The 27,713-nt window shown below is 41.0% G+C and overlaps 1 protein-coding gene across 2 annotated transcripts; it reads right to left on the bottom strand.

Moving 5' to 3' along the window:
• Positions 1–1,107: 1,107 nt before the first annotated feature.
• Positions 1,108–23,737, bottom strand: snx13 (sorting nexin 13). Of its 2 annotated transcripts, none has more exons than XM_046417544.1 (25): positions 23,467–23,737; positions 13,107–13,219; positions 12,876–12,978; positions 12,594–12,683; positions 10,646–10,767; positions 10,406–10,524; positions 10,135–10,239; positions 9,900–9,988; positions 9,492–9,575; positions 9,202–9,340; positions 8,968–9,056; positions 8,656–8,755; positions 7,985–8,178; positions 7,642–7,746; positions 7,296–7,466; positions 7,095–7,164; positions 6,326–6,468; positions 6,088–6,195; positions 5,869–5,979; positions 5,552–5,713; positions 5,221–5,292; positions 4,978–5,123; positions 4,433–4,501; positions 4,235–4,347; positions 1,108–3,766 (listed from the first exon to the last, which is right to left on the bottom strand). In XM_046417544.1, exons 1-25 carry the CDS (start codon positions 23,581–23,583, stop codon positions 3,531–3,533), a joined length of 2,970 nt encoding a protein of 989 aa, XP_046273500.1. In that variant the 5' UTR covers positions 23,584–23,737; the 3' UTR covers positions 1,108–3,530. The 2 variants fall into 2 exon arrangements, with proteins under 2 accessions (XP_046273500.1, XP_046273501.1); XM_046417545.1 differs by lacking the exon at positions 23,467–23,737 and adding an exon at positions 22,168–22,403.
• Between the last annotated feature and the right edge of the window lie 3,976 nt (positions 23,738–27,713).

Genomic DNA, 27,713 nt, shown 5'->3' with positions numbered 1-27,713 from the left:
AGCTGCTGGAGCTGTCGGATCATTTCCGGTGGGGGTTTGCTCCTGTCTGGAGCTTATGTGTTCAATGCAGCCCGGAAAGTGATGCGACAAGGCGGACCTACCTCTATGGGGACAGTGGCGCAGATTACATTTGCTGCTGGTAAGTTGAGCCGTACCCTTGACATTTTAGCTGCAACATTGTCGCTTTTTGAAATAATAAATGCGCACCCGTGTTTATCTTTAAGGTTTGGCTGCATGGGGAATTGTTATCATCGCTGACCCCGTAGGAAAAGCACAAAGGAAGATGTAAAGATAGTCTGTGGAGAAACTCATGACGGCGTGAATAAACGTGAAGTGGCCCAAACATGGACTGCGAGTTGTGGCGTTGATGGGCAATATGACACCGTGCCAAGGAAGCGGCTCTTGAGTCTCTGGAAGTAACGTGGTGTTTGCACTATAATGGACTAACGCAAGCACCGTACTACGTTTTTTGTTGGCAGTGTGTGGATGGACCAAGCATCCCGTAATATTGGAAAGTAGTAATTGGTTGAACTAGAAATGAGAGTCATCATGTTTTTCTTTTAAAAGGGCAGTTTAAGAGCCGTCATTGAATTGTTATGCCTGAAAACATGTATGTTTCACATTTTAAAACAGAAATCACTTTATGGGTATGGCTTTGCTTGCTCCACGACGAGAGATCATTTATTGGCACAAGGGTCTTGACACTTATTTTTATATGATAAATAGCAAAAATCAAAAGTAAAGAACATTTTACCAGTATAATACTGGTATTCTACTTCTTAAAATTTTCATTATCTGCTCCTGTTTATTTTGTGCAGACATTAATACAGGTGCAATTCCTGCACTTAATGATTGATTAATGTTAATTAGGTGTAGGTTAATTAAGGTTGATTAATCTGACTTCATTCTTAAGTTTTTGTTTGACTTTTTCATATCCAGTATGCTGGAGTATAGACCAAACATGAAAGATAAGTGTGGCATTGCTCAAATAGACTGTAGTGTAGCAGCAGATGAAGATTGTATATATGTATAGTTAAGTGTTTTCAAGTCTTTAAAACCCCCCAAATACAGCAAGAAAAGATACTGAAGACAGTGGACACACCGTGGGTCAGTTAGTCTGAGTTACCTTTTATTAGTGTTATACTGATCTGAGCACAGTTGCTCACAAGGAAGAGTTTGATAAGCATGATGCAAAATAAAAACACCCTAAAGTCATTTTCAGTCGCGTAAAATGATCATGACATTCTGATTTTTTTTTTTTTTTAGGTTAAAGAAAAATATGAAAATAGAGTTGACAGTACATTTAGGCACACTATTAACACATACTGTACACAGATATGCACAATTTTCATTATCATAGATTATCATAAATACTGGGGTTAAAAAAAAGACAAGCCTTCCTGTATGGAGAGGTGTGCAGAAAGTTCAAGGTGACACCTCCTCCTCTGCCATGGGGTCAAAGTATTCACCTTCCAGTAGGAGAGGCTCCTGTTCATGTCCTTACCTTAGCCAACCAGAGTCCACCTGGGCTGCTCAGTGCAAGCAAATCAAAGCAGACGAGGGAGTTGCATCCAATGACTACACCAGAATGAGGGTCCATCTAGCCAACGGAAGAGGCCCTCCCCCAGTTGCTACGTTAAGTGCTCATTAGCAGTGATTCCACTGGTCACAAGACATGGCTTTCCTGTGAGCTCACTGGACAGGAAGGGGGGTGGGGTGGGGGGGGTCGTCCCCCAGCTCTCAGTTCATAACAAGAAAGATCTGTTCACACTTAAAAGAACAGGCTTGAATGCATAAAATGCCACATATGAGTTAAAAATAAGCAGTTGTTTGAGGCCACCTCTGAGCTAGCTACAGCCCAATGAACAAGTCATCAGACTGTGACACAGAAGACATCGCATCACTGCCCAGTTGATGCCCAAAACACAGATTCTGACCGAGGGATAAGTGGACGATATCCCCCCACACACAATAAACAAAACAAAAACCTCAGACTTATAAAACAAGTCTGTAAAATAAACATTACACTTTTACAACAACGGAATGTTAAGTTGTTGGGTTAAGAAGACATTTGTGGGGCAACTTCTTTCATGTTTTCTACTATTAAAACAGTATGAATTACTTTTCTCAGTATACAATGATTCAAAATGCACATGCATTAAAGAAAAAAGATATTGCACAAAATTAAAGACATTTTCTGTGAATAAAATGATTAGGGATATATATATCTCCACACCTCTAATTTGATTTCCTTGTAACGTTCAGTCGTGTGAAGGAGAGCTACCTCTAATGTGCGTCTCTTGGTCAGTATATACTGATATGCGTAGCTTTAAGGCTGGTTCACTAGCTCACACTGGCACAGTATCTTATTGAAGAGGGTTGCATCTCCATGCTAAGCACGCACGCACGCACACACACGTTCACACAAAATTCTACATGAGCCAAATACAGACTAGACCAGAGAGTACATTCTTTGCGCCTGGGTAGCCAGAGCTGAGCCTCCCACAGCTGTCACACACTTTAGCGTGTCCTCACAGCCTCACCTTTTTATGTCATTAGAAGTTCAGCTTTGCATTCTTTCCTTACATGAAAATGATATGAAGCACAGTAATGTTCAGAGTATCCCAACATCAAACCAGTGCACACACACATATGAAACAGCATGAGCTTTGGTTGTCACAGGTCATAACAGTAGCATAAAGGGGATGTGGCCTATTCTTTGAGGATCATGGCTGGTACAGATGATGCAAAACTCTGGAAAGAAAAAATTCTCATCATGTCTCACAAGAAGCATTGAGGCTAGAAAAAAATGTGGAGGATAAAAATCTAAGAGATCCTTTCGACCCATATTTGTTCAGTCACATTTTAAAAAACAGCGCCTTTTTTTTACCCAGTGCTATTGACATATTTGGTTGCTATGAAAAAAAAATATCATTTGCATGTAAGCAAGTGTGCAGCTTTTGCAGATAAAATGTCTACAGCATGAGGGTAAGTTAGACTACAGTTGAAGGGCCAGGTCACTGAGATGGTAGACTGTGCAGGCCCGAAGACAGAAGCGGGAAGGTAAGGCAAGGTGTGGGTCTATGCTATCTACTCCTGCAATTTAAAAACAATACAGTATTCAAGGTCTGTTCTCTGGACCACAAGAAAGCAGCATTGAATGGTCCAGGATAAAGCTAAACACAAGTAAAATGTCCAAAAAGGGAGGAGGAAAATATTAAAACTAAAAAGAAAAGACTGCCATATTCAGTCTTGGTGCAAATCACAGGATTTGTTTGCGCATGTGTGTGTTTCACAGAGTGAGAGGAGGGCAGAGTGTGTTTTGTTCATCCTTCAGTTCTGTCTCGACAGATATAATCAGCTGGGTAATTGGAGTGTTTACACAGAAAAAAAGTGTGTGAGGGGAGTGGAAGGGCAGAAATCACACTCACTCGCTCGCTCTCTCTCTCACACACACACACACACACACCTCATCCTCACCCACCCACCCACCCAGTTGGCTCATGTCCCACTGCCTCCATCCTCTCCTGTCACCTCTTGAGTGAGGAGGATTTGAGTTTCTGGCTGTATCTGTGGATGCGCGGCGAGCGGGAGTGCAGCTTGACAAAGAGCTCAGGGAATTTGTACTGCGGGAACATCGTCTCCAAGAAGCCCTCCAGGAAAACGTAGACTAGCCGACGGTTCATGGGTTGATACTGGAACATGTCAAAGACACGGAGTATGCCCTTTCTTGTAGTGTCTGCTCCAATGATGTGCTTCAGCTCATCTGAGGTAAGGAGAGAAATACAGGGGAGAACTCAGGAGGGGGCACAAACTCTGGGGCGGGTGGGGGTGGGGGATGAAAAAGAAGAAACCTTTCCATGTACATTCATTTCTGCCCTGCCCCAGCAGTGTAGTACTTGGGTCAACCAGTGGAGCACTTAGAACATCTAACCTTCCGTTTTGTGTTGTATTTGGAGGACAAAAATAAAGCATGGAGTCATTTAGTTAAATTGTAAATGTGCCGTCTTCTTTGCCTCACTGTAGTGCACCAATTTGTAACTGACGAGTCACAATCCACCACAAGGGGGAAACAATGAGCACTCCATAGCCGAAAACAAACTTGGACAAGCCAGGCTATGGTGAGATTTATGATTGATTGCAAGTGTTTTTCAACAATATGTTTCATTTGTAAAAGAAAGACCCCCAGTCCTAAACAGTGCTGGTTGATCCCTTGGTGTTCATATTTTATCACCTGGCATGATGCCCAGCAGGCTTGTCTTGGCAGCTACTCGTGTCCTCATGCGAATGCTCTTGTCCCGACGTGGCGGCGTCTCAGCCAGAATACCGTTGGGCCAGTAGGAATCCCTATACGTGCACAGGGCCACTGAGGGGTTATTCTTAATTCTTTTGACTAATCAGAGATATCTGGAAAAAAAGGGGAGGGGGTTACCTGAACTTCTTGACGTAATCCGCAACCTGCTCGGGTGAGGTCAAGTAGTCCACATGATCCACAATTTTCCTACAGAAACAAGAGGAAAGTTGATTCAGGTTGCTCTCTGTGTGTATTTACTGCTCTCTCTGTAGTGTACAAGACTTCTGTGTGAGGTGGAACTGGTTCTGCAATGAAGATGCTGACTGTGCATCCTTTTCTTCTGAAATAAAGTATTTTGGATTAAATATTAAACAAAACCAGTAATCTCTTTTCATGTCACCAAATCAGCTTAACTCACTGGAAACAAGATGAAGTTTTTTGAAAGGCCTGTGTGATATCATTACCTGTGGCAGAAAGATTAAAAGTGCTGCTGGTGAAATTCTGCAAGATTATTATTATAGCTGAGTTTGGGTTATTTATAGACACGTTTTGGTGCATGCAAACCCCCCGTTTAATCATTTCCAGCAAGGCTTTATGTACAAACTAAACATTTCTCATAGTCTGCTATATATGTGCCTATATTTTCCCAGGGTCTGTGAACTGTATGCAGTCTGCTCTCTGACCTGTTGATGGTATCGCCATACGTGGCCCTGATGAGCTGCTGCAGCAGATTCTTAATGTTCCTGCGCAACCACTGGTTTTTCTCCTTGAGGTCAAACACCTCGTCCATCAACAGCAGCATTACCCTCAGTGGGATGTTATCATCCACCTGGACACACAAATGAACAACAAACAAACAAATAAATAAATAAAACCACAAGGAAATAAAAGAATGAAACATGCACCCAACATGCACAGTGACTCACATTGTCATCAAGCTGAGCAGAGACTCGACAGTGTTCAGGGTCGATATCAGATTTTGGGAGGAGTGGAGGCACCTGGGGGGGAAAAAGGATACTAGAGAGTCAGAAGTTGGATGAACAAAACAGTTATTGACAGTTGTAGAGAGGCTACAGGGCCAGGATTGGTGAGGAGAGAAATCCATTTGTTACAAACCCCAGCACAGAGAGCAGGTTCAAAGCAGACAGATCACTCCAGCAGAAAAGGCACTTGTACACTATATAAAAATAAAGCTACACTAGCTTTGCTTCATTTATAATAATAATACAGCACACTTGCTCTATGTGACGGTGTTACCTTGAGTATGGACTGTTTAATGTCCTGGCCCAGTCTTTCTGACATGCGACCCATGTTATCAGAGACCTTGGTCATGCCCTCAGCCAGACTGTCTGGCAGCGCCTTCACTGCATTGGACACGTTTCTCATGGAGCTCCTCAGAGGATTTACAAATGTATCTATCTGATGGGGCGATAAAACAAAAGGAAAAACTGTATTTTAATGACCATGTATTTTATGAAACCAGTCACAAATTGTGTCATCTGTACATCTCATTTGGTCGTAAATAAATGACACTGAGACTCTTAATTCTTGAAAAACAGAAGGCCCAAAGTGACCTTGCGTGCAAACTCTCCCTTCCCCTTGCTGTAGGCCTTGTTCTCTAGGAAGTCATAGACATAATTAATCAGAGTGGGACAGGCCTTCACCATCTCTGGGTTCAGCAGCAACTGGAACACACACACAGAGCAGTTATTGATAGACGCTCCATAAAATGACACAAGGCAATAAACACATTGAGAATTCAACAAGTCAACACTGACATATGCAACCGTTACCTGTAGGTAAGCATTGAGGTCTTTTTTTCTCTTTTCCAAGAACTCTCTGTCCATGTTGTTGAAGGTCTTTTTCCCTGGCAACTTGAGGATCGATGCCAGGTTCTCAAACTAAAACAGAATTAATACAAAACATCCAGAGGGAGACAAATTCATGAGCTGTTGCTCCATGTAGTATTTCTATGGTAGACATTTTGCTGGCTTTCAAACAGCTGGTACACATACATCATAACTCACACACCTGTTCAGTGATCCTCATATGGAAGTCATGAAAGTCTGAGTAACGGCGATACGTCTTCCAGCAGTCCTCACTGCCATCCTGGTTGCGTCTAAACACAGTGATGGCGTACAGCGCGTAGGTCTTGCCGTGATCGTTGCAAACCCCTGCAGCACCCCAGAAGCCGGGGAGACAAGCATCAGCTACCCCGCCCGGGCAATACATCCAAAATGGGAATGGAGGATGAGGAGGGTGGATGAAAGCAGAAAACAAAGAAGGGAAAAGAAAGAAAAGTATGTGCAGGTTCAAAGTGTGAAGGGTGAGAGCAAGCAAAAAAAGAATGCAGAGCAGAGGGTGTTGGAATGTGATAAAGGAAAAAGAAGGGGGCAGAAGACAGAAGGAAAAAGGAACAACAGAAAAACTGTAAAGATGATGGAATGAAAGAAATAAAGAATACTGGAACAGTATGAATGAAGGAGCAGAAACATTGAAAGAAAAAACATGCAGGAAGGGAAAAATAGGGGCTAACAGATACACAATAAACTTCATTTCATATTCACACACTCTAGACATGAGCAGTCACAACACCCAAATCCCGTGTAAACAAGATGTCAGAATCTAACATTAACCCTGAAAGTGCAATTCATTAAATTATTCATCAGAGACTGACAGTTGTGAAAGTATGAGCAACATCAAGCAAGACGTGATTCAAAATAAACACACAGCCTCATACTTAAAGACTTTAATGCTCACAAGAGAAGCGTTTTTAAGACACGTGTGTGTGTGTGTGTACCTGTGTCGGAAATGAAGGCATGTATGTGCATAGATTCGTCATGGCAGGAGTTGGACAAGTCATCCAAAGACTGAAATCACAGGGAACATCATTAAGTACACCGTTTGCTAACAGTAACACAGTACAGTGCAGCTTCACCGTGTACGACGGGCTACAGAGACGCATCTCTGAGCCGTGCAACAGGAAGAGAAGAACACTTACTAGGTTTATGCTTCCTGTGGGAGAGCCGTTGAAGGACTCTCCATCGCCGTCGTCAGATCCTCTGTAACTCGGCTCTTTCAACATGTCCAGCTCTGCTAGCATGCGGACATAGAGAGGACTCTGCTTGAAGGAGGGGTAGTAGCGCTCATCACGTAGCATCATGTCATACACCTGGAGTAAATTATGTGTGAAAGTTAGATAGCAGGTGGAGACCAGATGACAGGCTGCACACTCAAAAAAGAACAAAAACATTCCATAGAAAGTAAAATAATAGATGTTTTTGCAAGTACTGACACTAAAATCTATGCAACTAAGTGAGGTATTATTTGTCAAACAAAAAATATACTTTTCTCTGGATTTCATCAAATATCTCTGGCGTGGGGTCATCTTTCTGTAGCTTCTCCCCTAGTTTTGTTACAGATGCCTCGTCCACCTGCACTCTGGGAGACGCCTATTGGGTTGGAAAAAGAGTAGATAATCGTTGGTAAATACTTAAATATCACACCACAGAGGCTAAAGTATGCAGTACTTTACAGCAAGTGTACTTGTATCCAATTTGCCAAATACTATAGGGAATAAATATAATCAGGTCTTCTGAGAGAGCAAAATATTTTCATTTGGTGTTTCTTTCCTTTACAGCAGAAACGACTTTTGTCTTTAAACACTCGTGATGTTAACATGACTCCTACCTTGTCAGAGAGGTACTGTTCATAGACACCCAGCGCAGCAGCTTTCAGCAGCCCCTTGGTGGCGCTGGGCTGCTTCTTGCCATCTTTCTGCCAGCCCTGCATGGCCTCCAGCTGCTGCTGAGCCGTCACCCTGTAGCCCTCCACAGTGAGCCAAAAGAACAGCTCTGCCTGGGCCCCTGCTGCCTGCATGAAGTCTGGATCGACAGACACACAAGGGTTGGTCCAAATGGAGTCTGTCTAGTATGGCACTTTGGTTACACATGCATGTAGAGTGAGTTGACCAGTGGCTTTAAATATATGATATTTCAGGCTGTTTGTGTTGTCTAGTGATCTTGCATCCATCTACTTTTACACTAGTACTTCACTAGATACTTTAGCCCTCCGCTTTCTTAACTTTAGTTCGTTACAAGCTCATTTTCTTGATTTGACGTTTCAAGCTGAATAAATGCTAATAATCAGATCTGTAAAGCGGAGTGACCTTTTCAAATCTCAGACAAGGTCATGCAGGACAGAAAAGGAGTGTGCCTAACAAGAGAGGTTAGGGTTATAAATTCTTGAGAAGGGGAATAAGTTACAGATTATGAAGATGATTAACAGAAATGTTCAGGATTAAGGCTTTGGGATGACTACAGTGATCTCTGGCATCCGTGATGATGCATTTCTAGAATTACCCATGAAGAACTGCAGGGCTATGTTGTGGATGAGGATGTGATCCAATGGGATAACACACAGTTTGCCAAAGTTTGCTGCCAGCTTCAAGGCATCCACCTCCTACACAACACAAGAAAAGATAAGCAAAATCTGGTACAAAGATGTAAACTGTAAACTGTATTCTTAAAACTATATGACTCCAAAGGGTAAATTTTCACTGGCTTTGAGAAATTCCAGCTGATACTTTCAGACAATATTTTACCATCATACGAACAAATACTGATGTGTGTTTTTATTGGATGAGCAATGTAAGCAGTTCTGCACTTTCTCACCTTGCCAGACTGCAGTCTCTGGATCCTGGTCTCACACACCTTCTTCACAAACAGAAGACTGTTAATCTGGTTTTTGATCACATTGATGTCTAAAGGACAGAGAAACAAAAGCGTCAAGGGAGGAGAGGAAAGCGAAATCTAACCTATGGGCTTCATGCCTTCCTACTCATGTGACAAATTAACTTTGTGCGTGTGTGCGTCTCTGTGTAAAAAAAGGAAAAAGTGAATGCCCACCATCTCCAGCAGTATCCAGGGAGCGGAGGTACTGCAGCTCCTCCAGCACCTTGTCCTTGACAGCCTCCAACTCAGCAGGCTTGTCTGTCAGTTTCAGAATGTTCATGAAGGCTTCATAGTTACAGCTGGAGTCCCGTATCTATACAAAATCACAAACACATTTACACATCTGTAACACTTCTTCCCCTCTTCATTCACTTCAACTTGATTTTTTTTTCCACACAAAAAGCGAGTTCAGATAACAGCTGACTGGTATGAAAGTATGGACGAGTGTGAGTGTCAGCTCTCACCATCCAGATGACAAACTGGTTGATGTAGTCTGGGTCACTCAGCTGGTTGATCAGAGGAAGTAGCACACCACGTGCCAGCACCTCCTAAAAAACATAACCATGCATTTTCAGTTACACTCATAATAATTCACACTACAAACATGTCTTCACATGGTCCAATACAACAGCACAGCCTGTTCACGAGTACTGTGCTGTTGGAAGACAATACTCATGGCCGGCTGGCTGCCAAAGAGGCAGCAGCACTTGTCAACCATAATAAATTAACAACACAGTTTGCATGACATATTGTGTGACTGAACATGTGATTTTGCGCTTCATATTCACACCTCAGACCACTGAGATTGCTTAGTGTTGTGAAAGTCTGACAGACTATGCGAGTAACAGTGTTTATATCTTATATGCACTCACCCTTAGGAAGTATCTCATGTTCTTGTTGTGGAAATCTCCAGGAGGTAGTAACAGATACAGAAGCAGCTCGCACAAGTCCCGAAGAAAACCTAACACACACACATACGCACACACACATGTGTCTGTGCTTAGCTTTTACTAGTTGTAGCATCAGACAGGCAGCACATTTGTAAGAAGAGTTCTTCATGGAACTGTGTGAACTGTGAGGCTAAGCACGTTGCAGACGTGTGCTTACCTTCTTCGTCCTTGAGTGAAGTGCACACCACGTCTCGACAAATCTTCCTCTCCATCTCCACCTCTGCCTCAAAAAAGGAGTCCACCAGCTCCTCTGTTATGTCCCCTATTCAGACATCATGCTTGTTCAATGTCATTATCACCACTAATGTCAAAATTCTCATGATCTTCTCATTTCTGCACTACACTTACACTTAAACAACTCAACTCAGGAGGAGATACTAAACACAGTAGTGACTAATGTGAGTGAGAAAGCAAGTGTGTCTGCTTACTTTGTTTATCTTCTCTGTCTGCGAGGCGATCCTGGGCTTTTCTAAAGACACGTAAATGGGTGGCAAAGTCGTCCACCAGGCGAGTGGTGAAGTAAGGCTGCCAGTCCACCTCTTTGGACCTTTGCGCACAGACACATGCAAATAATGTAAATATTAAAAATAATAATAATAATAATCATAATGAAAGTTAACAAAGCATTCAATACCAACACTTAAAATGCATGCATGCATGTCTTGTACCTTGTAGAGAACTGGACAAGGGCATTTTGCACCGTCTGTCTGATCTCTAATAAGAAGGACTCATCCTCGCTCAGAGTGTAGTACCAGTACTGAATATAATCTCTCAGAGCAAACTGGATCACCTACAGAGTCAAAGAAACATAGAAGAGGAGGAAAGGGGAAAATGGAAAAGAAATTCAGTAAAAACAATCCCAATGAGCTTAGCTGAGTGACTAGAGGAGCAAGTTTATTAAATACTACACAAGATTTGAGTGTGAGATGAGTAAATAAATCTTCTTTGAAACAGTACTTAAATCTGTCAATTGTCTGTATCTGGTACAGACAGTCGGAGCACAGATTACTGGGCTCTTAGGTCCAAAGAAACCTGAGTAAATCAATCATTTAGTTGTGCTCTGTTGCACTCAGCTGAGTAGCATGATTAAATCAAGCCAACACATGAATCAGTGGAACAGTCAATAACAGTACGAGCTGCAGAGAGAGGGAGGATTTTGCCATGTCAGTTTTATTTTTTTATGCGAGCACATATGGGAAAAGAGAACGTGTCAGAAAACGAGGCTACTGTCGATGCAGGTTTACATGATGTCATGTTGAACGTTGTGACATCTCAAGGTTCACATTCTGCTGAAATGATTAGCATGTGTTTCCCAGGGAGGAAGGGAGAACAGAGGCATCACAGAGGAGCAGTTAGTGTCACATGACCACCATAAACTGCTGTGTCTGCACTTAACTCTACCGGCCGCACTGCTTTAGTGAGGACAACCTGCTAAAACCCTGTTTTCTACTGTCATGTTGTAACCACAGGATGGTGAAAGAAAACACAGCCCACAAAAGCAACTGGGCTGATCTTCCCTATGGGAAATGCTGACAGACAGTTGAAGTGCCATTTAGAGGATCTATTTATGAATGTGTTAAGCTGAATAAATTTCTAAATGAATTACTGGCAGACTCACAGCCAGAGAGTAAATCTATACATCAGCTTAGCAATGGTCTTTTCCTCTTACTTCAGCTACATGATGAGACGATGCTGGCGAGATGCTGACAGTTTAATACTACAGAAACTTTCAGTTCCACTTTCTGTTAGGATGGACAAGTCAGACATGACTGGACAGTTTAGAGGACTTTAGAGGACCACATATCTGCTAAGATGTAGAATTTTGTGTGTTTATGTGTGCCAGTCTTTTGTCGGTATCCATTGCAAATGGTCTCTTATATTTTTATTTGTTGTAAAATGCATCTTTTTTCTGGACAAAATCCAGCATTCATCAGCTGTCTGACATAATGCACAAAATAAATCCAGTGACACAAAACACAAGGAACCAACTTCCTGTTAACACAAGACCTTGAGGCTTCAGGAGGTCAGCTGACAGTGATGATGGCTGCTTTATGGCTTGACACCCTGAAGGTGCTGACCTGGACCGACTGATGGGTCAAACAGTGACTTATGCTGGCCAGTGGCCAAAAACTCTGGCGTGTTTGCATTTGTCAGCCTGTCATAATCCTGTTATCTTCTCTCGTGATCTGTGGTCCCATTATCACCTAAGCAACGCTTTTTACGATCAATCACTCAGCTGTGCCTCATCACGAGCTGAGTGAAGTGAGCAGTGTGTGCTTCAAAGCAAACAGGAAGACTTTCTTTAACAGTTCATAACATTTGCGCTTGTTCTTCATACTTTACGCAGTTCAACAGCACCACAAACTGACACCTTTCTAAACCAGTTTCAACAATAGCTGTTCATTATGACCTTTATGAATGTAGGGTTTATCCACTGTTAATAAAGTGTAGAAGAAAAATTTGGAAAAGAAGATTTTTTTTTAAACTTTTTTTTTTTTATCTCTTGATAAGAATCTTTGTAATTCCCTGTTCCACCAACTGTCAAAGGTGCAAATATGCTGCTGGAGAGGTTTTTATACAGGAAATAACATGCATAACAAAAAAAGACACACACACCTGTTGTAGTGGTTCATCTATGAAACTGGAGCCAGTCAGTCTCCTGTCGATCTTTATAGGTTTCATCTCCAGCCTCATCTCATCCAATGTCTAATGGAGACAAACAGAAAAACAGAGCGACGTGAGAAGTACTGAAATGTAAACATTCAATTCAATGAAAATGTCAATGATGTGGAACTTTTAAGCGCACTTTATCAACAAGTTGACTTTATTGACAACCAATTAGTTTGTTTGCATAGGTGACGTCAAACTGTGTGTCTGTGTGTTTAAGTGTGCTTTTACCTTCAGTATACCAATTTGAGTGGGTGGCAAGTAAGACTGCTCGCATTTTTCCAGGTGTTTCTCTGAGTTGATCTTTCCATAGAGCAGAGTAACCGCAAAGCCCCTGAAAAACAGAAGTGAGATCAGCTAAAAAAGTGACCTGTCAGGCTCATTTACACAATGATGTGGTTAATGTGAGACTGTGTGCATATGTGAGGACACGATGAATGCTTTGGAGGTCTTCCTGCTCACCCTCCAATGAAGCAGAAGATATAAAATGCCAGGTAGAATATGGCAAAGGGTCCAAAGGTGACGAGGAACAGCACAACTCCAAGACCCCCCCATCCCCAGATGGACAGACTGGCCTAAAACACAAACAAATACAAAAAAGTTAAATTCTCTGTGGAGTTCGGTTTAGACATTAACCACTCTGAGGAGGCTAGCCAGATAAACGAGCCCCTCACTAATGGATGATCAAGAGATCTTTATTCATTTATCAGCTTATCAGCTATTGACTATTGATAATGATATTATAGCAAATAAACAGAACCGTCAGTAGGTCTCTGCTGTGGATGTGTTGTTTTTTTATTTAATTTTTTTTACAGTTTCAGAAAAAGACAACACAATTGCAATCTGCAACACATGATCCACAAGGGTTCAGAAAGGATGATAAATATATCTACTTTCATGTTTCATCAATTCCCAACATAAACCCTCACTCCATTGTGAAGAAAGAAAAACAATAAATCAGCAGCACTCAAACACACACTAAATCAGGGGATTAGACAATTGCACTGTACAACTATACAGTGACATCATCTACAGAGCAGAAAAAACACTATTCTACACATAAAACATTGGCACAGGAAAAGATTACTTAAAAGGACACACAGGTGTGTTGTATTGTGAGAATGTATCAGACCTAGACTCTGTATGTGTGTGTGTGTGTATGTGTGTGTGTCACATCCTATGGCTTTCCTGTTATTGTCAGTGCAGGAAACCAAGTTCTCCCTTCCATCTAGCAGCTCTGTGTCCCAGTTATTCACATAAGTAACTAGTAGCTTTGTTTCAGTCCCATGCTATGTACATGCTATAGATACAATTATAGCCTTCCAGCTGATCTATACATAGTACTGTCGCACACAGCAGGGATAACACTCCCTTAGGTCAGCTGGATGCAGGATAGGGGTTTAAAACTGGAAGGTACTGCAACTGAGAGAAATTAGCCTTCAGTGCTTTCTCCCAGAAATTCCTTTCAATCATGGTGTTAACATTGTGAAAAAGGTTTATTTTAACCCAAACCATAATCTTCTCCTTTACTCAACGAAGTCCTTTCATAACTTAAACCTTACCAAACTGTAATAAAAACGTCTGAAAATAACAAGTCAACAATGTAACAGAAAGGGAAAGTCTTGTGTTTAATTCATTCATCCATTCACCACAACCTGCTCCCTGTTTGGACTCAGTCGGTCTGTATACTACTTCACCAGAAATCCCTAAAGACTAACTTCTCCTGAACTGAAAGGACCTGCATCATGAGTGCGTTCACATTACATTGCATAAACTGCATTGTTCCCATGCATTTCCTGAGGTCATACTCACCCGTGACATGAAAGGCAGGTGATTTAGTATTTTGCTCAGAGATGCACACTACAGCATGACTGGATTTGTGTCATCATGGAGGACCGAATCCTGACTCTCCAGATAAAGGATGGTCTCTTTACTCAATATGCCACCTTCCTGCTCAAATCAGATGGGTTTGGCAAGGATTCAGCCCCATTCTTGTACTAAGTACAACATGTTTAGGGCACTTTTGTGTATATATGGAGCTGCATGCATTGGGTATATTTGTATTTGTATACACATATATATTAAAGCGAGACATAGACTGCAGATAATCATACTGGTGTATGTGTTGACCAATAAGTAAAAAAGAAATTGTGGTAGAGAAATGCCAAAGTAGCTTTAATGTAATTTAGAAACACTGTTGCCATTACAGGTGCAAGTTAAACAATTGAAACTAGGCAAAGTATCACTAGATATCTGCTGTCATGAGGTAATGTGAAAATTGCAGTTATCTGCAGTGGTTAAATGTGGAAAAACACTCACACTGTAGAAAAGGTCATGCTCTGAGCGTGAAGCCATCAGACAGAGTCACTGAGAGAGACCATGATGATCAGCACTGATGATCTTCGGCTGCCCTACATTCATACTAAAGTTCCTTAGATAAGCAGCTCTACTGATGGAAACAGATAGGGACAGACAGAGCTTCCTCAGGACACTCACACACATTGTTATCGCTGCCACGGGCATCTATGCACAATCGGATAACATATGGTACACTGGCTGCCAACTGTGTCACATTCGGACACATAGGCCAACCGGCATATTATGTATAGAATGAGCACGATACACAGGGAGGCTATTGAGAGTCAAAGCGAAGACAACCACTGGTGAGAAATGCAGTCAGTATAACAGCAATTTGTCAACCAGGCCAAATGAATCCCATGGCTCCACCAGCATGCATATCAACAATTTTATCTATTACCAAAAAAAAAATGTCTGAGAACCACTGAACACAGGTTGCTGCAAAAGCCAGGACAGGATTTAAAAATTTTGTTACCTGTCCAATTTATAAAGGCTTAATTACAATTAGGAATCACATGTCAGTAAAATCAGTATGTTTTGTTTAACATCAGTTTTAAAAATCCCATTAAAAACTAGAGGCAGCACTGGACCACTGCCAAAGTGCACATGCATGCCTCATGGCTACAACACCTTGAACGCCTGGAACCCTCTTGCTGTGGGGTGACAGTCATGGAAATCATGTCATGAAAATCACTTGACATATACTTTTTCATCCGTCTGTGTGGATATCTCTATTCAAACCACTTTTGTTTGTGGTGCTCCGTACTGTATGCAGAGCTTGATGGCTTACAACAGAAAAAAGAACTGAACTGGATCAGGCTTCATAAAGTTGATACAAGTCAATTAAAAGAATGACCTGATTGGCTCCAGTTCAAATCTTGCACATTGGCTTGTGGCATGAGGACCTGCTGATTACACTGCCCACTGGAAAAAATTAAAACCTGATACTGATGGCTGTCAGTGAGGATCCAGTGACACCCCACTTTATTTACTCAATATATAAAGCAAACTACTACACAGGATAAGCCTTGTCAAGAGGCAATGACAAGACAGCATAATTGGTTTTAAATATAAGTGTTGTTACATGAATGAACAATAGTATCTCTGAGCGCAGTTATGGGAGAGATCAGGTTAGGGCGGATAGAAAGCATGTTCATATGCTGCACTCATCAATCATGCGTTTTCTCCTCAAACATATTTTAAAAAAGGCTGTCTTATTTTACTTTGATTACTTATGTAAAAAGTTGCAGACTGGAGCACACATTTGTTTCCTTATTGTGGAAAACAGCTTATTTAAACGTATTACTTCTGCCAAAGAGGTTATGTCTTCCGTCCGGTTTGTTCATTGGTTAATTTGGTCTTTGTCAGGAGGATTACAGAAAAACATTATGGGCCCAATTTTCAATCCAAATAGAGCCCAAGAAGAGATAACTGATTTTAAGCATTATTATCATCATTATTATTAGACTGAAACGGACCCCATGTTAGGAGTAATGAAGAACAGTTAGAGACAATACTATTTAAAAAATTTAACCTACTAATCAGGAAAAATACCCACCCTGGGATGTATATGTACATGTTACCATGGTTACCAAATAATTAGCAAAAAGCAATTTTAGCAATCTTAATTTCAGAATGCAGAAATTTTAACCAAGTTTCTCTAAATCCCTCAGCCATATTAGGAAAACCAGGATTCCTACACACAAGAAATTCAAGAAATCATGCTATTACAGAAAGCCGACGATAAACAAGTGTCTCGAGTGCATGTGAACACACTGTGTCCGGGCTGCAGAATGTGTCCAAACTGGCTAGACTACCGCCTCTTTCTCAAGTCATAATTGGCTGGAACAAAGTCACTAATAGCAGGTTAGGGCCCTGGGAGGAGAATAAAGCTGGTCAAAGAAGAGGACTATTATTATAGTTAAGCTAGGAGTGCTAGAAATACAAAGGAATTCCTCTGAATAAAGCTGCTACCCTGCCACAAACTTTGAGTATCTTAAATGAGTTCAGTGTCCTGAACTCTGACACTTCCAAAGCAAATATAACACTGTTATCAGCCACAATGTTGTCGCCATCGACAAGCAAAACAAATTAAACTTGAGTTAGTAACTTTCATGGAAAGCCTGAGGAACAGCTTGACCTGTAGTAACACATCCACTCTGTTTACCTTACTCACACAGCAATCACAGGGAAAGCAGTGGATCAAATGTTCAGAAGCTCTCAGCAGCTCACTACAGTAATGAGTGAGTGCTAAATTCCATATAAAAAAAAAATAGCAGTTTACAAACAGCTTTTTTAATTTTTTAGTATTATGAAGGAAAGTTTCTTATTTGGATATTTACTCTTTTCTTGGTGTGAAATCAATCTTCCAAAGTAAAAGAAATACTGTTCAAGTCCATCCAACTAAAGGCAATCATACCCTGAGATAGCATTTGAATGTAGCCCAAATGGGTAACTTAAGTCCGGTCTGACGTCAGTGGTGCCAGTGAGCAGCAGTGAATGTGGAGGATATCAGCAGGTCTGTGTGTTGAGGCTGTGGAGGCTTGGCTCGGTAGAACAGATGATAACCAGCACTCGAGTCATTACAGCTTACACAGCTTACATGAGCCATCTGTTCCAGTGATTAACACCAAAGCCCATCAGGAACGCACACATCTAAACATCTAGACATTTCCTTATACAACCCAGGCACATATGAGCACAACCATACTTTGAGTGTCTGGACAAGGTGTCTGCAAATCATTCAGAAACATAATGGGTACTTAATTAGGTCAACTGATCACCCAGTCGCAGTGATGAGATGCTCTATGATAAGAATGATTAGTCATGTTATGATAAGGGCCAAGGACCAAGTAGACAAATATTCACTTCTCACTTACTGCAATGCTAAAATGCTTTCCTAAAGTTGTATTACTTTGTTATTTCTTAACTTTATAATAACCAAAATCTCAAATCTAGTCTTATACTGTGACACCAACATATTGATCCAGGCTCTCACACTTCTTTCATCTGCACATTTCTCCCCTTCTTGGCTTCTCTCTCACACACAAACTCACAATGGCTAGCAGCAACCTTAATATTGCACAATCTAAATGTCTAAAAACACCATCTCAAGAAGAAATAAGGTTTTTGAGCAGCACTACACTACAGAACGCCCTTGACTCCAAGCACATTTAGACATGCACACACAGCCTCTTATCAGTGTTCTGAAGATTAGAATTTCCAAGGTTTTCTGGCGCAACTCGAAAACACATACACACACACAGCCACATACATACAGCAGCGTACCAGACACACACGTGTGGGAAGAACTGCTCAAGGTTGGATATTACTATTTTTGTGACCAATGCACAAGTCCACTAGCGCTTAGCTGCATCCCCGATCAGTGTGGTCATTGGGCGAGAGGTTAACTCAGCCCATTAAAGCTCTCCTGTGAGAGATCCATGGTTAATGTCTGAGAAGGAGTGAAAGTGAGTGGGGCTGACTGGTCATGCTGGCCTAATCCACCAGGACCACCATAATAGAAAGAACTACCATATTAGCCTCAGGATTAAATCTCTAGAATGAAAAGAATATAGAAGTGAAACTGTGCAATTAAAAAATTAAACCACCAATAAATTTTTTTTTAGAAAACTCTATTAAACTTAGTTGTTATCTGGTCAGTTTGTTCCTTAAGGCCTTCAAGCAGTGACAGCAGTGTCCAATATAGGGTTTCACTTTTGATGGCAGGTCAACCTTTTTGTTTACATTTGGAAAGCGACAGTGTCATGTGGCTTGCAATGTGACATGTGACTATGTAAAATTCACAGCCCACAGGTTGGCTGAAATCTCACCAGCATGACTAACCTATTCTGTCATCTGAAGGTGGTCACCCTTCTGCTGTCAAATCACTGACAGCCCACATAAGCAAACACAGTCAGAATAGCAAATAGTGGGCAAATCTAGCTGTTTCAATTCAAAATCTGTGCTGTGCAATCCCAACTAACAAGCCTTAAGCTATCATTAACTGAACTAGTTTAACATAAGTTGGAAAAACAAGCACAACAGGAAAGCAGACAAGGCCCACTCTTCAACAGGCCAACAAGTTCATTGTGATCAAATCACTTCTGAGCTGAAATGATATAAACTGAGATAACTAGGTAAAATGCTCTTCTTTTGTTTCACAGAAAAGCCTGTGTTTGACCAGCAGAGTACTTCATCTCAGACAGAATTAGTACTGGTTAAAATGTAACAAGTTGGGTATGCAAGAGTATATATACATACAACGTGCTTACCACTAACAATCATTTTGAGGAGGTGCACAATGGCAATAAAAACGTCAGAGAGCAAAAGGACAATTTATGATCAACACTTTGAATGGACTCCAGTCTTTGGCCCTGCACACATTTTCTCCTATACATCTTGGATGATCTTGTCACAGGTAGATTTTTTTTCAAAAATAAAGCCAACATGGAAGTGATTGAGGTTTGCTCCAAAACTGTGTTAGTTTCCATAGACCCCCATGTTAAAATGTTTACATCCTTGGGGCGATATGGCCTTACAATATTCTCACAATATTTCTGGGTATTTCTTTGATAATGAAAATATATGGGAAAACACTTTTGGTTCAGAACGGAGAATAGCTGTTGAGCTCATCTCCTGTGATTCTGGAAGGTGGTGAAGTAAGTCTGTTGCACATATTTCACATTGCGGTGGTTTGTCGTACATTTGAACTTTACCAAATACCACTTCCTATACCAAGCCACTTCCACACTACTGAAGTGGATACCCTTTCTGGAGCTAAATCCTCCACTGTGGAGGTGATAATAATTCTCCTGTCACTCTCAGCCTCACTTGTTGTTGCTGTGCCTAACAGTATGATGTCATAGCATCAAGAAGTCAGAATATTGCCATTTTCACAAAATCAATTAGGGATCTAACACTATTTTTTTTTTCAGGATCGATATCAATATCCTATTACTAGACATCAAGGAGACTGATAACCAATATTTGGAACTGATGTATTTGTAGTTAATATATGTATATATATCATTGTGTCAATATTTAAATAATCTCTTAAGGAATGTAACTTACTACAGTTTACTCAAGTTAACTTGAGTGTTTAAATTTTCCGAAACTTTATTGGTTAAATTTTGGAGGCAAATATTTTATTCAAATGCATTTTTTAGTATGAAATATTCATACCTACGTACATCACAACTATTATTAAATTCATTTTATCTAGTCAGACAAAAGAAATTACTGATGCCAATAGTTACAAGAACACTCTGATCGGCCAGACTGATCTGATAATCAGCCCGGCCCTAATATGATTTTATTTTTTTCAAAATAACATTAGAAATGATGCCTCTGTTATTGTATGGGTACTGCAGCCACTTGTATCAACTGAAGGTTGGAGGGAGAAGGAGGGAGAGGTGTACAACCAGGCCTGATGTGACAGCATGCTGGTCTTAATATCCACCAAGCTTTGATTAGGATAGCTTAATGAGATTTAGCCAAGGGTAAAAAGCACTCACATAACTTTGTGTCTCTGTGGATGAACACACAATGCACAAACACCCCCTTCAAAAAACTGGCTTGGTGTATGAAGGTGTATTCATCAAGTTCTGTTGGTAAGCCCTTTGCTCAAAGGAATTAATCACATTCAGACAGAAAAAGGTCTGTGCCAACATTTAAAGCCAAACTTGATCATACTATCCAACCCGGAACAGAACAACACAGAGACACAAAGGCAACATTTGCAAACATGCATTTAAAATCAAGACACAAAACATTAATCCTATCAGAAAGGAAATGACTGACTATAATAAAAACAATGTTACTTAAAGTCTAAGACAAAACCTAGAAACTCAGCTCATAATGGCAACAGCAGCAATGTCATTACAATGATACATCTACTGTAGTATCTCGGACCTCACTTTACATCTTAAAACGTCAACAAGGTTGCCCATACAATGCTTGCATGAAACCAAAATTCCTCATAGTATGTGCCAATGCAAGCCCATAATTTACTTCAGAAAAAAGATGAGAAGAAAACAACATTTTGCAAATAGCTACTGAGCTATAGTTTAAACACTCGACTGCAGAAATCAGTGGTCTTAGTCAGACACGAAGAATAGAAAAGTGCCAGGTAAAGCCTCTTTACTAAGGCTAAACCTGTATTTAAACTGCTGGAGAGGTGGTGGTAGTTGAGGGGCTGTAAGGTCACATGCCGCTCAGGTGCAGTGGACAGTGTAGTCTGGTAAAAGTCATGGGTACTATATCCATCTGAAGCCAGTTAACCAGTACGGACTGAGAAAAAGCATCACGTGAAAACTGTATCAAAACTACGATGTCATCGCATGTCACACTAAAAACACTTGTCAAGCCGAGTGACTTCATTTCTACAACGACTGACCAGCAATAAAGGACACACGCTATTGATATTTTACGGAAATAAGAAGTAAAACTGTTCAAATTTAATGAATATATTATGTGTTAGCCCAGTTGTTTGTCTCTGACAACAGAAGGCAGCTAATCAGACTGACAGTCTGACTACTGAATGACACTCGAAACATCTCCATCGGTGTATACACGTGTATGTGGAAGTATAATTAGAAGGGAATGGAACAGCACGATTATCATCACAACAATTAGATGCCACTGCTTGTTTTATACCAACATAAATGTTAGCTAACCATGCACAAAACACTTTGGTAAGCAGTAGTCCACAACGATTAAACGTGCTAATGCCAAGTGGGTATGTTTCTCTCGCTTTCAGTATTGGGTTTGAGTCCCTCAAGCCGTTCGAAACAGCTAACGCCCATCTCACCTGTATTTGTTGAGGTGTAGAAATTCGTTGCTGAGGGACGTTACTCATAATCTACACGAATACCGACATTGCCTATGTCGAGCTAAATCCTGCTCGGTGTTGACAGCGCGGATATCCTTAGCTCATCGTATTAACTTAGCGTTACCTGTGTAATCCTGGGCTGACTGCCACGTACAGTAGACAACCTCTCTGGAAACACAGCGTCTGTGTGCTGTCCTCTCCCTGTTAGGGTATGTGTTTACCTGGGGGAACACGCTAAGGCGCTAGCTGCTACAAGCTAACTAGCCACTGTACATCACTGGAAAGCAAACTATTTGAACGACACATGCGTCGATTTCACCAGCACTAACTTACCTCTGCAATCATCGTCTAAAAGGCTGTGCGTGCGGTGGATCTGGCTAACCCCACCACATTGTAACATGCGAGGAGGAGGTTAATTTCTCGGTTAAAAACGGTCGTATTTCCAATCTCCGTACTCTCTTCGGAGCGTCGCCATGTTTGCCAGGTTTGTCTTGGGTGCCCCGTTTCTGGACGTCGCAACCCGATTGGCTGGAGAACGATGACGCATAGCACACCCGTGACGGATTGACAGACACAAATGCAACGGTTATCGCAATTGAATGACCCAAATACAGAAATATTTTAACAGTTACCACCAAAACACCGATGCAAATTCTTGTATGTTTGAAAGTAAAATAAACCGGTTTCTGATGTACATAAAAAGGGGATGTGGTGTGTGTGTGTGTGTGTGTGTGTGTGTGTGTGTGGGTGGGGGGGGGGGGGGGGGGGTGTATGTGAGAAATTATCTTTGAGGTGTTTTTTTGTGTTGGTTGAAAGAATGTTTGGCCTGTAATCTTCTACAACTTCTACCACTGCTACTACTACATACAACATAATGATAATAATAACAATACTAAGAAGGAGAATTGTTACAAAAGTTAATGAAGTTCATTTTGGGTTTCTTCTTAATATTTATTGCAGTTACATGAAGATTAATACCCTGACTTGTCTGCTATTTATGTATTTTGATCAAAAGAAAGACAAACTCATCTTTTTAAAGAATGTAACCTTGTAGGAAACTATTTAGACCACTTTAAAGATGTGTGATAGCTTAGTTTATTTTATTCTCAGTATGGACCTAAAATCTCAAGTGCTATCTATGAGATTTATTAAACACAAAAGAACATGCATTTTAAATATCTGGTTTAGATTTCTTGTTTTTTATTGAATTATTGAATTATTTTTTCACATACATTATCTTATTAGTGTTGACAGAAACCTCTGATTTAATGTAATTTAATATAATTTGATTTCATCACTAAATGCATCTTGCAGCACAATTCAACATAAGGATAACCATACTGACACTAGACAGTTAAATAAAGTTAAATAAAGTACACTGTGAGAACACTGCGCAAGAAAGACCAGAGTGCAGTCTGGTCACATGGCAGTAGCTACCTGCAAACCTGGAGTTAATGCATTATTCATTTCCCCAGTGGCACCTTCATTAGCCTTGGCTATACCTTACTCTTCCTGGCAAAGAGAAGGCAGAAAGTTGGGGATGGAAACAAAGAGGCAGAGACAAAGAGTCCCAGAGTGACTGGAAAAGATTGTTAGCTACAAGAGTTTTCTGTGTTGGTTTGTTCAAGATACCTGTTTCCAGGTGGACAGAACCCTGGCTGGGTCCCACCACAGGCGAGGATGAAGTAGAATCACGTGTCTGGCTCCTCTATGTCCTGAAGAATGGAGGGTCCTCACCAGGGTGCCCATAGTCCTAAAACCCAGGTGCACAGAAAAAAGACATCTCCTGTCTTCTCATGATTCTTCTGTCTCTATGTCCCTTTGTCTCAATACTTCTTTCTCTGTCTGTCACACACTCATGGAAACCCAAAGCCAGTTATAACAGTAGATTTTACACCCATGCTTTATGAGCTACAAACCTTTGAGCGAAACATGTGACAAGCTATGGGTGCTTTTCCATCTAGTTCTGTGAATCTTACACCAGCTCGGTGTAAGACGTTGATCAACCTGTTTTGCAATCATTACACCAGGTGCCAGGCTTTTACAATCACCATAGGAAATACAAAAAGGACATTTCATTTCCTGCTAAATCTTCAAACCTGTGAACTGCGATTTCTCAGAAGGTCTCCAAAGTTAGGTTTCAGGTAATTTTTTTCGAGATTGCACAGACGTCGCTCAGGGACAGTTCCAAACATGCAGTGTGATATCTTTACCACTAGAGGTCACTATAAATCCGTCACAAACTCAAAAGTCATCTGCTAGTCCAGGAAGAGGGAATAGGTCTAATGACGTTGCACATGCCAGTCATATTTGTACAGACACCAAGCAGTCCATTTGAAAAAGAGCACAAAACCACAACAGTGATCCACATACATAAAATACTTGGAGGAATTTTGAAGTCTGATATAGAATAAAACATTTCTTTGGTAAAAAGTCAATAAATTGTAGAGTTGCAACATTTGAAGTAGAAAGCATAAAGAGACTCTTAATGAATATCATACAGAAGTAATGCAGCACCATCCACAAGATCAGACAAGGAAACAGTCCTTCCTTCTTGTCCCTCCTCTCTATTTGAAGCTAGGTGCAGTATATTTAACGATATTTTGGTGAAATTATGAGTATTTGCCACAGGACTGCAACATCTCACAGCTAAGTGGCATACAATATGTTGTAGGAGTGATCTGAGACGTTTTGGTGTTTAATTGTTTTTCCTGTTGTGAAAACATGTCACCCAGGAAATCCATTGTAAGTGACAGGCACTTCAGACCACCAAAGAGAAAAATGCCTACTTTTTACTGCCACTCATTTAACTCAAAGAGAAGGAGTACTTGATAGTCCAAAGATAGATTTTTTTTTCCAAATCTGTTAAGTTAGGTGTTCACACTTAGAATAAATAAACTCCGATGTGTCGTACCCACCAAAACATATTTTCATCTCTCTTTGAGGTGCTGTGGTATCTATCAGCATGAGCTATGGGCAGACCGGAGGAGTCCCTGTGTTTGACCTGCTCTCATTCCCGTTAATGAGAAAAACTTTGGCCAAAAGGTTGTATATGGATCCCTGATCTCGCAGCAAACGTTTTGATGCAATTTTCTGTTGCACATATTAGACAGTAAGACGCAATATTAACCTATTTTTATTTGTTGGACGATCATATGTCATGTGAGTCATTTAACACCTCCAAATTTGTCATTTAAAGGAGTCATTGATTTATTTCTGTGTTGCTCTGCTTAGTAAGCCTATGAGCGACCCAAGGTATGGAGTACATGGTGGTTTGGCCTGGAGAAGGAGGACCTCTGTGTCATAGTTCAGAGGTCGGGAGGTGGAATGTGACTGCTGATAGTAATTTAATGACGAAGGAAATGCATGTTATTGCTACATATTTTTGTTGTCTGGAAACTTCACATCTTTAAAATGTCACAAATGACACAAGTTTGAACACAATGAAAAACATATTATTTTCAGCTTGGTGCATTGCGTTTTGGGATGTTGTGAACCCATAAAGCATGGAATTCTTTAGCTGTCACAGTCAAAATGTGTCAGTCATCTCACCAGGATCATATACTGCTATATTCACTCAATTCTAACAAATGCTGTGTCTGTGTTCATGTTTTGGCAAAATGAGTGTTTTTGAAAGTCCAGCTGAACAGTGGAGAAGTGGATTATGCTGCTGGAGAAGTCTGAGAGGAATCCATTGAATTCAGGCTGACCACAGTCCCTGTTTTCTGTAAAGGAGGAAACTATAAACTTTTTACAGGTAACTTGGGTCTCATACTCGAATGATATTTTAGGTGGAGTGTCTCTCACCGGCAATCAAGGGTTTTCACCTGTCAGCAGTAGCAGAGGGAAGACGTGTTTAATTTGTCATTTGTTAATTATGTGGCACAGTGTGTGTCCTCAGTTGTGTGTTTGTGTGTGCTGTTGCTGAGCCTGCGGTGGCAGGGTGACAGAAGGTAGATTAGGGGTGACACTGGCTAAATGTTTGCAGATGAGGGCTCTCAATATCTAATCACCACAGTCACAAGGGTCACCAGGGTAGGCCAGTGGGCCAAGTAGCCGAAGGCATTGTGGGTATTAATGGGGCAAGATGTTAGCTCCAGAATCAACCAATTGTGGGTAAGTGCGTGCGTGCACGAGGCTACATATGTATGTGTATGCCTCCAATTGTCCCTGGACCACATGCCTGAGGGGAAAGTGTGTTTGGCTGCTGCTCTTCCAAACTCCACTTAACACAACCTTCTCCCCCCGACCTCCACATAATCCATGCAGTCACAGTGTTGGCAGGAGGAGGAGAGTGGACACTTCCTGGTGTACAACAATTGTGTCATTCTAGTGCTGTGTGTACATCCCTGTGGTCCGGGACAAACCACTCTCACACATGCACAGCATAAGCTGGATAGTTTACTGTCCTTGTGGGGAACACATTTCTCAGTGAGTAACATTTGGTATGACATTGCATAAGGACAGAATAACAAGCCACATGAATCCTCAGTACAGATAGGTCCAAAGAATGTTGCACACTAACCACCATGTGTGACAGAAAGAACGAACAGAGGGACTGTAGTTCTGAAACATCTTAATTACCAGTCAGGAATCCTAATCAAATTCTCCGATTTATGGATGACTTGTTCTACCAGCAGAGCTACGGTAACTCCTAAATGACTGTTACATAGCTAAAAGAACAAAGAAAACAAAGAAGTCTTGCAAATCAGTGTGGCAACATGGCAATGCAATGCAATGGTCAGAAGGAACGCTGGTCACAAGTTGACAAAATCTCACAGGGATGTGTCTCACAGAGCCCTCCAAATTCTACTAACGTGCATGTAATCATGTATAACCAATTATTGTGTGTGGTGACATGTTAGTTTTCTCAATGTCTCTTCATTGACCTTTGATCTTTTGCTCATTTGATTAATGTAAAACTCTGCTCATGTGGATCATGAGGATTGAATCATATTTTATGTGTAAAAATAATGAATGTGGACCTTGTGTGAATGGGTTGAACTTCTGCTGTATTACGGATGAAGGTCGGAAGAGTTAAGAAAGCTAAAGCACAAAAAGTATGTTGCGATCAATATCACAAGAGAATAAGTTTTTGTTAGCCTCAGTTTCTTTGCATTGGTCCTAGTTCAGTTTATGATCAACAACCAAACAAATTCTAACTGTGTTAACGCTATCAGTTGATCCATAGATCAAATACTGTCCAGTCCTAAAAACACGAGAGTCCATTTTCCATCTTGTTTTGGCGTTAAGTAAAGTTGCTGGTGAGGTCACTGGAAGGAGGTTTTACAGTATTAATTGCCCACATTGTATGTTAAACTGGGTGGTTTTATAGTTTGTTCATTCTATTCTCAGGAAACCAGCACAAAATTGTTTTTTTTATTCTCTCCCTCAGCCTTTTTCACAGTTGGGTTTATGTAGTAAAATAATTCAGCAATGTAGTGATAAGAAAGATCTATGTTTCACTTTTCAAAAGAGTTCAAATAAACCTGCTTTTCATCCATTTAGGAAATTCCACAAAAGCATTGTGAGGATACTGTGGGCAGGAATACCACAAGTCTTGAGGGAACACCACAGGAGAATATTTCCTGGAATTTGGGGCCTGTGCAACCACAGCCGCAGCTTGTTTCGAGTCTGAATGCAGCTCATTTTGAGATAACGCAGGTAGCAGAGTTTTTTGTCTCCTTGACGGTTCCTCTCTGGAGGACCTGCAATGAAAACAATAAATGGAGAGAAGAAGACAAGGAGAGAGCAGAGGGGGAGGAGGAAAAATATAGGAGAGGGGGAAAGGTGCATTTTTCAAATGGTGAATAATTTGTCTGCTCTGACAAGATGCTGCGCAGGGCCACTTCCTGTGGCTCAGGTTTCAGTGTGTGAGT

Source organism: Scatophagus argus, chromosome 17 (assembly GCF_020382885.2).
Source record: "Scatophagus argus isolate fScaArg1 chromosome 17, fScaArg1.pri, whole genome shotgun sequence".
Classification (NCBI taxonomy): Eukaryota; Metazoa; Chordata; class Actinopteri; family Scatophagidae; genus Scatophagus; species Scatophagus argus.
The sequence above is the reverse complement of the archived record's forward strand: the minus strand, read 5'-3'. Positions and strand labels throughout refer to the sequence as shown.

Coding starts and splice junctions, on each gene's coding strand:
- snx13 (XM_046417544.1), bottom strand. CDS start 23,583: ATGGGCACCCTGGTGAGGACCCTCCATTCTTCAGGACATAGAGGAGCC. Junction 5,980..6,087: donor ACCTCAATGCTTACCTACAG/GTAACGGTTGCA, acceptor TGTGTGTTCCAG/TTGCTGCTGAACCCAGAGAT. Junction 5,714..5,868: donor AGGGAGAGTTTGCACGCAAG/GTCACTTTGGGC, acceptor TCGCCCCATCAG/ATAGATACATTTGTAAATCC.